The sequence below is a fragment of the Brassica rapa genome, chromosome A09 (assembly GCF_000309985.2).
Source record: "Brassica rapa cultivar Chiifu-401-42 chromosome A09, CAAS_Brap_v3.01, whole genome shotgun sequence".
Classification (NCBI taxonomy): domain Eukaryota; kingdom Viridiplantae; phylum Streptophyta; class Magnoliopsida; order Brassicales; family Brassicaceae; genus Brassica; species Brassica rapa.
The window spans coordinates 39,851,639-39,863,158 of NC_024803.2; the positions used below are offsets into that span (position 1 = coordinate 39,851,639).

Consider the following 11,520-nt stretch of genomic DNA (forward strand, 5'->3'; position numbering starts at 1 on the left):
TTGCAAACTACAGTTGTTGTTTTTTTCGGTAGATTTTTGTATTGAACTAATCATTTACATATTTATATAAATTTGTGAAAATAGATTTTGATCCAAACTGGAAACTCGACCTCATACATTAAAAACAGATTCAATTATAATCAGTTAAAAGAACTTTTAAATACAACATAAACTTTTGTGTTGAATGCTATGATTTTTGAATAAAGACTAGTATTTTACAACATATATATGCAGTGGCGAAGCCACAGTGTGGGGCATGTGCCCCTGATGACTTTTTAAAATTACATGTAAAATTCTTAATAACTTCAAATTATGTTTTCATTATTTTCATTCATTTTGGTCTTATTGTAAAATCTGAATTTATACTAAAACATAAGAACTTGGTCATTTGGTTTTAGCTTTATATGGACTAGATTTTTTTTTGTCAAAATGTTTACTTTCATATTTAAAATAAAATAATAAATATAACAAAATAATTGTTGACACTACCTAAACAATAATCACTGAACCATAAACCTAAATATTAAAGTATTTTCGATTAAGTGTATTTTTTGGAAAATAATATCAAATTTATTGCAATTTAAACAATTGGTGCAAAAGAATTTGCGGTTCACTATGACAGTCCAGTTTCCAAGTTATCATTTTGAGATGATTTGTTGTTTAATTAAATCAGTTACAAACTTGAACGTATTTTTATCGGCTGAAAGTTCATTAATATAGAAAAACACACATACTTTGAAAAAGGAAAACATAGTACAATCAGAGTATCAAACTCCTAAGGAAAGACGAAAGAATAACACAGATGATAACAACAGAAGGATCCTATCCTATACATAAAACAAAACCTACGATTAGTAAATCGCTCACAAAAGAGTCTACCAAGTTTTGTTTGATTTCAAATAAAGAAACCCAACCGCTCACAAGAAGCAAACAAGATGGAAAGCAAACATAAGTGAGTTTTAAACACAAGGACATAAGTCTTTAAGAGTGTCAGAATCAGTTGTTCTGACCAGGTTGCCCTGAGCTGTAAGGCGGTCTTGGTCTCCTTCTTGTCAATCTTGCAACCATCGCCATAAATCCCGTTTCTTGAACCTATATACATGATTATGACTCCTAACATCAAATTCAATTAGGGTTTAATTCCTAAATTATATAAATTCTCAAAGTGATGAACTCGTTAGTTCAGCTCGTATTCTTAATTTGTGTATTTAGCTTCCTAAACAGTTTTGCTTTGGATTCCCTTACTAATCTCACTTGATTGTATTATTTATATAACTGATTAACATAATCCATAGGAAACAAAATGAGCAGACCATATTGAGAATAAAAAGAGCTTACAGTTTCAGTTCCAGGGTCTTCTGATGATGAGGAAGATGGTGATATGGATGATGATTCAAGACCAAGGCACTTCAATATGGCTTGAACAGTTTTGTGAAAGGCAGAACATGGAGAGTTGAGAAGAGGGTAGTAAACTTCTTTTTCTTCATCTTCTTTCCTATAGCTTCTCTTTTCTTCTCCATTAACTTCCATTTTTTTGTTATCTCTCTTCTCTATTAATTTTTCTTCGTCTTCTTCTTCTGCTCAGTGCATTAAGTATTGTGTCTCATTTGACCTCACCTGCTTCTCTGTGTTTTTACACACACACCCTACCTTCATTTAATACCTCCTGTTTTTTTTTACCTTCTTATTTATATATTTTTTTTAATTTAATGATTAAGATCCAATTATGATGAAAATTCTTTCTTTTTAACTACACTGAGGTTGCAAAACCCATAATATTCTCCGACTCAAAATCACAATATTTAATATTAACTAGGTTAAGATCCGCGCCTTGCGCGGGATAAACATTATATATATAAATTATTTATATTTTATATGTTTATAACATATTGTGAAATAATAAATATATATTAAATAATTAAAAATTCATTATCTACTACTTATATAATTAAATTGGTGCGAACATATAAATAAATTTTATAAATCGAAAAAAATAATTTCTATTTGATATGATATATAATTAAATTTAAATGATAGTAACATATATATGGTATATTTTAATATTAATATTTATTAGATGATGTTTTTTGCTCATATTTTTTCTTATCATTTGTATCTGTTATAGTAAAAAGTCTAAATTAGTGACTGTGGGATTAATGGTTTAAGTAATTTATAATATTTTAAAAAATTAAGTTGTCAATATTTTTTCAAATTTTTTATCAAAAAAATATTCAAAGTATATTTCAAAATTAAGATATTTATGTATTTTTATATGGCATATAGTTTAATTTAAAATGATACATATATTTATATATCTTTTATTTTTGATACTTATTAAATGAGACTTTCAACGTAAATTATTTTTAAATTATTTGTATCATGTCATAACAAAAGTTTTAAATCATAGATCACAAAATTTGAATGTGAAACTTTTAACAATTTTAGTAATTTATACTTGTTTTTAAAAATTCAAAATATAATATATATATATATATATAATTTTTTAATTTTTATTATATGGTTACTATGATTATTTAATTTATTTTAATAGCTTAAAATTAAACAAATATAATTATAATACACACTTATTTTTCTCAAATTTTTATTATCCAAAATTATTAATTGTCATATATACTTTAGCCACATTAGGCAATTCCGTAATCTTATTTAAGGAAATAATGAAGCACATTAATAATGTAATTAATAATATATTTATTGTGGTTTAATAAAAAACTTATTATATATTTAGATGGACCAACCTATTTCTCTAAGGATTCTAAGAATCATTGTAGTGATGACACGTGGCTACAAAAAAATGTTGCAATGCTTCTCAAATAATATATAGGGGATTTCATCCCAAACATCACTTGTAATTTCTAAGTTTTACAAATAGTATTTTTTCACTTGAATATTAACATTTGGAAACTAGGCTGAAGTTCAATTAAACCGTAAACAATTTAACGGATAGAATTTTGATTAGGTTAAAATTTTTATATATTAGAAAGAAGCAAGACCATTTAGAAAATAAAGCGTAATTTACTTAAATAATAGTTACATTAATGACTAGTCAGGCTTATAAACTGAAATACTATAAAAACAAAGCAGCAAAGAATATAAAAAAAGCCAGATCTTATTATATATAATCCGAACGCATGCGCGGAATAAGTTTTTTATACTAATGTTTGTTCATTAAATGGTTTTAACATTTTCCAACACTATAATTTTTATCGATTGTAAAATAACGAATACAAATGATGGTCTCTTAAATGTATTATCGGTGTTAAAGAGTTAACGTATTAGAACTTATTTTAATTATTTTAAGACTTCGTATGCACAAAAAGAAAATTAAGTTTTGTGGCTTACACAAATCACAAAAATCAGATGGGTAACATCAATTGTAAAATGACGAAAGATGATTAGGTTTTCTGCTCTCGATTTGTTTACTATTGACTCTTCATAAGTGATTTTATTTTCTACCTCTGTAAAATTGTGTTTTCGTTCTCGTTTCTGTTTCACTAATATGGGTTTTATTTCTTTTTTAATTTATTCTGTGAATTCGGTGAACTACATAAGTGTCAGTTTAAAAAGATAGACATATGTAAAAATTAGTTTCACTCAGATACATATCTAAAAATAAAAATTTTGAACAAAAATCACCGACGAACTCTGTTCACATGTTAGTGATCAAATCTTATATATCAAGCTGTTATAGAATATAAGTGCAGATCTAAAATATAAATGTTTGTTAGTATATATTCACCAGTTTGATCTGAAAACCATCTAATTCTAGAACAACAAAATAAATTATTTATTTTTATTAACCTACGCTTTTGAGGTTTAGTTACTTAAGAGTATACCGATAAAAATATATATATAATATTTTACCATTCTAGTATATATATGTAAACTATGTATAAACTAAGAATTGTTTTATTATTAAATGATAAATCAGAAAACTTATAATAAATAATTCAAAGCTCTCATTCTTACAATTATAATAGCTAGATAAGATATTAGGGAAAACAAATATTACATGAATGATCAAATCTCTCATTCTTAAAAAAAACTCAAAAGGAGGTGATTGAAATCTTGTCATGACAATTCATTAAAATATTTTTAGTAATAAAAGTCAAAACTAAAATATTTAATTTGAATGCAATAATAATATATATTACTTCTAATATTAAAAAACACTTCAATGAAGAAATGTATTTCTGGGATTGTCAGAATCAAATAACATATTCAAAACCGCCTATTTAATAAGGAATTTGTATACCTAAAAGTATATATATTAGAGTAAGTACATAAATCAAAACCAATACTTTTTGTTTATTTACAATCATGTTTTTGGTAAATAAAACAAATTGATCATTTTATTTACTTTTATGGTATATAATTAAACTTTAGTGATATTTATATAGATATATATATTTATTATTGATACTTTCTACTGACATGATTTTATTTTTGTATATTTACTGTAACAAAAATTTCATATTCATATTCATATGATTTATGATTATTTATTTAAACCATTGATTGCAAAATTTTCAATGTGGCATTTTTACCATTTTTAGTAATTTATAGTCGTTTTTAAAAATTCAAATATAACAATAAGAAAAAAATCTAATTTTTTTATTATATGGTTAATGTGATTGTTTAATTTCTTTTAATAATATAAAATTAAACAAAAAAAGAGAAATGATAAAAAACTTGTTATCAAGTATGTATTATTCATAATCATTAATTGTCATATATATGTTAATCATATTAGGTAATTCTATAGTTTTTATTCATGAAAAGAGTTGAGAATATTCTTTTGTACATTACTAATTAATTTGATAGTTAATTTAATAAAAAGCATAAGATATATTTATATAAACCAACTAATTTTTCTAAAATATCAGAAAATCATTCTAGTAATGACATTTCGTTACAAAAACATTTTATAATGTTTCCGAATTAATATACAGGGATATTAAGAAAGGAAGCCAAATCCAAACAAATCCAAACGAACATGAAATAGAAAATTGGATTATAGTGCATTCTAAAGATAACAATAAAAATATTAATTAGATTATATATGAAATATTCACATAGTTGGGTTAATCTAAAATAGAGGTGTAGCGAACTCAGAGCGCTTTGTCTCTTATTGTTCATAATTTTGCTTATGGATCTTTATTGTTGTCGTCCTCTTTACCTCTTTGAACCAAAGGTTCCATTGGCAATATATGATGAGTACTCTCTTACGAAAACACAAATAAATGTTCGTATTTATTATTCTCTCAGCCATTTTGTTTTGTCTTCTTTTGTTACAGCCTAAAAATAATAATTATTCTTGCATTGAAGACGTCCTGCTATATTCTATGTTATTTGAGGTTAGAAATTTAGCGTGACGACTATTATAATATTTTTGTTACTTGGTCTTGAAAACTATTGTCCTTCTCGTCTCTTTTCACTTGTCTTTTATCCTTTCTCGAACCAAATACACTGATATTAACTAGTTTAATTCAAAGGATGATGCAATGCTAAGAATGTTGACAAGTTCTACCACATTCTAAAACAAAAGCTAACAAAATCTATACTTTAACTTGATCATGGAAGAAGGACGTTTAGGAGTAGTTATGATTCTTTTAAAATAGTATAATTACGTAAGTATGGTAGGAGTCAAACTAATAATACCAAACTGTTTGTAATTTCGGGTTTCTTGAACCGTTGAACGATAAAGTATGAAGAGTAGTTGTTTTACATAAACTATAGTAACTGTGTTAAATTCTTATCGGATTTAGTGTATGTTCCATGCATTTCGTTCCTTTCTCGTGTATCTCCTCTCTTTTATGTCTGTTCTGAATGTTATAATTTATACAAGAATATTCTTTATGAGCTTTTCCATGTTTTGGGTTTTCTTTTCTTTGTTCCGTCCCATCAACTCATCATTAAAAAGCACACTGGTGGTTAAATAATGTTATGAAATAATTCGTACCGGCCATATTCATAGCGTTCCCTGTATGATGATTTTCACCAATATTGATTTGTACTTGCGTTCATTGATCTACATGTTATGGTGAATAAGTTGATGTCTATAATATCTTGGCGTAAACTGATTAGAAGATACAAAATCGTCTCAACGTAATGGGCCGTGAGGCGATAAATTGTTTGTTTGTAACTTTTATGTTCGATTGTATTTATTCATGGAACTTGTTCACAATCACATGCAAACATGTCAAGTCATACATATACGAGCTAATACTATGCTTATTAATATTAATATATTACATTTCAAAGACAAAATATATTTTTCTCACAAAATAGTATATCAAAGTACAATATATATTTCTCACAAACTAGAATGTACAAAGCTAGAGGTTTTGGTCATTGTAGGAATTAATAAAAAAAATTGAAGTTTGAGTATGTAATAACAAAATAAGAAGTTTCGGTATGTGTAGACCGACTTATCAGTTTAGGTATAAACTGAACTTTTAGAAGTGTTGAGGTATGAAAAAGTCGTCTTTTCCAACATTTATGTATGAGTTTACGTGGGGTTACAAGATTTGGTATATTTTGGAGAATCTCATACTACTGATAAGTTAGAAGAACCTAGTAAATATGTAGATTATGGTATAAATAGTGTTCAGATTGTAATTAACTGATAGGTTAGAGGATTAAAGGAAATGTAATTCTACAACAGTTTTTTTTGTTGTTGCAGCTAAAGCTTTTAAATAGTGAAAAGGATTTAAATCAAGAAGGCAACTTAATGTTAAGCCTCCTTAACCAAACAGAGTGAAGTATCATGTGGAAGACATCAAACGGTTGAGCCGGACGATTCACCATAAAATGTCTTCTAACCTTCATAACATTTTTATGCATCTGTAAATACTTGTCATGTGGAATCTCCTGCAATATTTTCTTGATTTCAGAAATTTGTTTGACTGGAATCTCAACCGAAAACTTGCTCCAATCAAGCACATCGTTGAAAGGAAGCGAGTAGTTATCAGATATCACAACAGGGACACATCCTGAGTAGATAGCTTCCACTTCTCTTGGGCTAGCCACTTCGTAGCCACTAGGACAAAGACAAAACTTGCTATGACCAATCAGTTCGTGATAGTTTTGTCCCTTTGTGAGGTTGTCGTACACTTGAATGTCGTTATCCTTACCTTTCCAGTAACTGAACAAGATTTCCCTTATATATCCATGAGCTCTTCCTGCGAAGAAAGCCAAGATCGTCCTATTCTCAGGGTTTTGGCCCATGAACGGTGGTTTTAGCTTCCCTTTAGGAATGTTAATCTCAGGTATAGAGAAATCGATGTTCGGTTTGAAACCTTCCGATGTGTTGGCGTTGCAAAGTCCTCTTATAAAGTCCTTGAAAAACTCTGGTTTACTACCTGGCACGTCAGGAGCCTAAAACCAGAAGTACAAAATAATTGGTCAGTGTTTTGGTCTAGCAAATCAAAATCAAGTCGAATTATACTCATTAAACTCAATCAAATTGAGATAATAAACTGTTTTAGTTTCATTTGCTTCCTATATTCAAACAAATTGTAACTGAAACAAAAAAAAAACAGATAATAACCTAAGTTTCTTAGAAACTTCCTTCAAAATATTTCTTAAATAAACTAATTGAATGGTATGTTATGTTTCCCCTTCATGATATCTTAAATGATATAAAGAAATTGTGTGCAAGAAAAACAAGTACCCAATCATGGCAGGAAACCATAAAATGATCAGCACCATTGCTTTGGTTCCACAAAGGGTACTTGCGAGCCACAACGTCTACATAGTCATTAAAAATTCGGTGGAGACGAGCCCTATTAAAATCGGCAGATGACGTGATAGGTTTGTAAACGTAGTGGACAATGTTGGCAACGGAGAAGGGCAAGAAGAAGGCATGCGCTTCCTCAGGTTGGGAAGCCCTAAACCGGGCGCTTGGGCCGCCCATCACATTTTCGAGCTCGTCGATGAATTGTCCCTCGATTCCATAGATATCGTTCACCGGTCCATCATGAACCAGTGGCTGGTCTCCTTCTTTGTACGACCATACTTTGAACCTTTTCATCATTTCTATGTGACTCCTGTATAACTAGTTCAAGAGTTAGTTTCAGTTTTCAAACAGTAAATCAGAAAAATGTAATTGACTTACGAAAGATAAACTATTCGTGACAAATCTTTTAAAATTTAGAATTAATTTAAAACTTAAATATATGCGTGTAAAATTAAATTAATCAGATTAAAAGTATACACATTCAATCCGGTTAATATGAGTAAAAATGTCAATTAATTTATCTCAGTTGACTGAAAATAGAAATCAAAATTCATATTATTTTTCAGTTAATTACAAAACTAAAAAAAAATTATTAAGGAATTGACTTTTAAATTAATATAAAAACTAGAAGAGTTGAGTCAAACTTAATTTGGCACACTGGCAGTAATTACTCCGTGAAGTTCTGTAACACCGCATGAGACTGACATGCACCCAGTTTTATAATTCAGTGGAGAGTATCGTGCATCTTCAACTTCAAAGTTAGGCAAATTTTTTATGATATTTTTTTTTGACAAAGAAATCTCTTATGATATGTTTTTTTGACAAAGTAATCTCTTATGCTATGTTAATTTTAGTTTATGCACAGAGGATCTTAATAAATTAATGAATCGGGAATGAAAAATAAGAGAGGAAAATTACGACAATCAGGAATATTTTTATGTGAAAAATATATATGGTTTGGAACCAGTTAATAATAAAACTAGAAATTGTCCATACGTTATGTGATTTTTAACTTAGATAGTGAAATATATAGTACAATATTTAACTAAAATTTAGATATGATTTCTTTTAGAATTGGTTATTTTTACATCTATCTTATTAAAGAAAATAACTGTTTCAGATTTGGTAACTTATGATTTAGCTTTGAAAGATATTTGGCCGATGCAAAACATATATTTTTAAAATAGATTTATGAATGAGAACTCATGCATAAAAGTAAATAAATGAGTATTTAAGAAACTATATTAATTAAAAACGTTATGTGACACAGCCTCTCGAATCTGTTTTAAAAGAAACCTTAGTATTTAAATAAGATAATTAGAAAATTCCACAAATTTTTCTTTTAAATGGAAAGTATTTTGGGAAAATTAAAATGTACTAGAAAATTAGGTTTTAAGAAGGTGTTTAAAACAATAGATGAGTTACAAAATCATTTAGGACTGTTATAAACTTTTGATAAATCCCTCCTAAAAATTGTATATTTTAGAATTTTTGTATTTTGCTGATACTTTAGACGAAATTTAACATGTTTGATATTGTTGAGAATTCATCATTTATTTGTTTAATAAATGACTAGTGTACCTTTCTAAATAAATATTTTTCACTTAGCGTCTTTGCTATTAACTTAACTGATGAAAGGCAAATGAGTTTCTGTAAATTTGGCCTGTGGGGATGTAAGTCATGTCTTCGTTGGACGTGTAATTCTTAAACTTGACGGCTCTTCTGATTGCAACTCTTGCTTTCCTCAACTCTTCTTCTCTTCTCTCAAGATTGCTCCTTTTCTGCCAACATTTAATTAATTTTTTTTGTTGTTGGTAGTATACTAGTATTATGATATTATCTTATCAAATTAGAGAAATAACTCGTACTTCATTTCTACGATAACCCTGCGACCACTTTTCTATCAAGTTGACCAAAAAAAAATACGTTTCAAAAGTTGAATATCTATTACAAGATTTATATACATCGAGTGCTAATGTAACATATGTCTAACTCGAGTAACATAGCACATCTACACATGCATTGATCATCATAACTTGTGTAATTCTCGTAATTCACGTATTGTTTTGAGAATCATTTAAGATGATTTCACCGTAGCTCGTAGATATCAATCAATACGAATTAAAGAAGAGGAAACATACTATAAATATGAATCCGAGATATATTTAGTTACCTTTATCGAAACGGGAGGAGAGTTTGATAAAGAAGAAGTAGAAGATGAGGATTGTAATGCGTTCGTGTGGTCAACAAGAGAGGGCAGAGTAAGTGAAGAAAAGAACTGTTGATGTGGAGATTTATTCATAGGGAAAGAGGAAAAGACGAGGAAAAGAAGAAGAACCCCTAAGGGAAACCCTAACAAGCAATAACTCTTTGAAGAACCGTTCGGCATTTTTTGTATGTTTTGGTAAATGCTTCTTGTGTCCACTTTCAGTTGGCTTCTGAACATTTATAAGCGATTTCCAGCAGTAATGTTTGACTTTCTAAAATTTTTGATACCAAAAATATATACTTATACCAAGCGGTGTAAGAACTAAGACCATCTCCAATGTATTTTACTATTTTCACCTCTAAAATAGGGGAACTCTATAATAGAGATGAGATATGCTCCAATGTATTCCCCTAAAATAGCAATCTCTAAAATATAGAGTAAAAAATAGAGGAATGCTATTTCTTCCTCTATAAATAGAGGAAAAAATAGAGATCTCTATTATAGAGGAAGAAATAGAGGTGGGTTGGAGTAATTTCACCTCTAAATGCTATTATAGAGGTGAAAATAGCAATGGGTTGGAGATGCTCTAAGAAGCCACCTAATTCTCCCTACCGGCGCCGATCTCAACGTCGGTCCCACCACCTCGGGAAGAAAATATTTGGAAGAACTTTACGCATCCTCTCAGATTTGATTACTTCCATTGGAAATGAATCTTTAAAATATTTGACGTAGAAACATTTTTGTGCAATATTCCAGTAAAATCTTTAGATAGAATGATGGAATTATGAGAATAATTTATGCATCATTGCAAATATAATATAATGTATTTATATGTCAAAGTTCAAATTCTCTGAATGAAAAAAAGTCTAAAACTTAGAGTAACTCTATTTCATAAAAAAAAGCTCTTTTGAGTTTTTCAAAATAACAATAATATTTCGAACTAGATACCGAGTCAGAAATCCAAATCGATGAAATATAACAACATAAATTATAGATGAAAGAAGACTGTGATCACTTGAGCATGTGCGCTGCTGCCTAGTGTTATTGTCCTTGAAATATGTCAGATTATAAAGTTGGAAAGAACTCTTTACATCGCTGAAATCTATCCAAATATATGAAGTAAAAGCAGGACATTCTGAACATAGCAAGTATCCACAAATCCTATCTCCTCAGCGTCATATAACCCTCGAGTTGTTTCATGTTTGATAGTGTTTACGAGTTTGTTAATTGATCAATAAAATGATATGCAACAATATGTCTTCCCATCAGAAATTCATCAAGAATTTTTGAGAAATTTCTAACAAAAAGGCATATCCTTACATTTTCCTTTTTCGAAAATTGGTCAGAAAATAAGATTTACCCGAAAGATTTTACCACCAATATTTTTGCAAACCACCTATAAAAAATTATCCGAGCGAAAAAAATTATCGAAAATTTTGTATATATTAAACGATTCTTCTTCTCCCCATTCCTAAGTATTTTTCTAAAACTCACAAACTCTTCTCTCTTTCTTTCTATATGAATACATTTTTATGATTTCTCATCATTT

General features: G+C 28.6%; 2 protein-coding genes across 2 annotated transcripts; both read right to left on the minus strand.

Annotated features, from left to right (window-relative positions):
• Window positions 1-85: 85 nt before the first annotated feature.
• On the minus strand, window positions 86-1,765 carry LOC103842485 (elicitor peptide 6). Its single transcript, XM_009119109.3, has 2 exons — window positions 1,339-1,765; window positions 86-1,092 (listed from the first exon to the last, which is right to left on the minus strand). The coding sequence occupies exons 1-2, from the start codon at window positions 1,528-1,530 to the stop codon at window positions 997-999; spliced, it is 288 nt and encodes a 95-aa protein (XP_009117357.1). The 5' UTR covers window positions 1,531-1,765; the 3' UTR covers window positions 86-996.
• Window positions 1,766-4,645: 2,880 nt separating this feature from the next.
• LOC103842487 (probable glycosyltransferase At3g42180) lies at window positions 4,646-10,256 on the minus strand. The gene is made up of 4 exons (XM_018654663.2): window positions 9,936-10,256; window positions 9,392-9,543; window positions 7,697-8,072; window positions 4,646-7,401 (listed from the first exon to the last, which is right to left on the minus strand). Exons 1-4 carry the CDS (start codon window positions 10,206-10,208, stop codon window positions 6,739-6,741), a joined length of 1,464 nt encoding a protein of 487 aa, XP_018510179.2. The 5' UTR covers window positions 10,209-10,256; the 3' UTR covers window positions 4,646-6,738.
• Window positions 10,257-11,520: the final 1,264 nt, after the last annotated feature.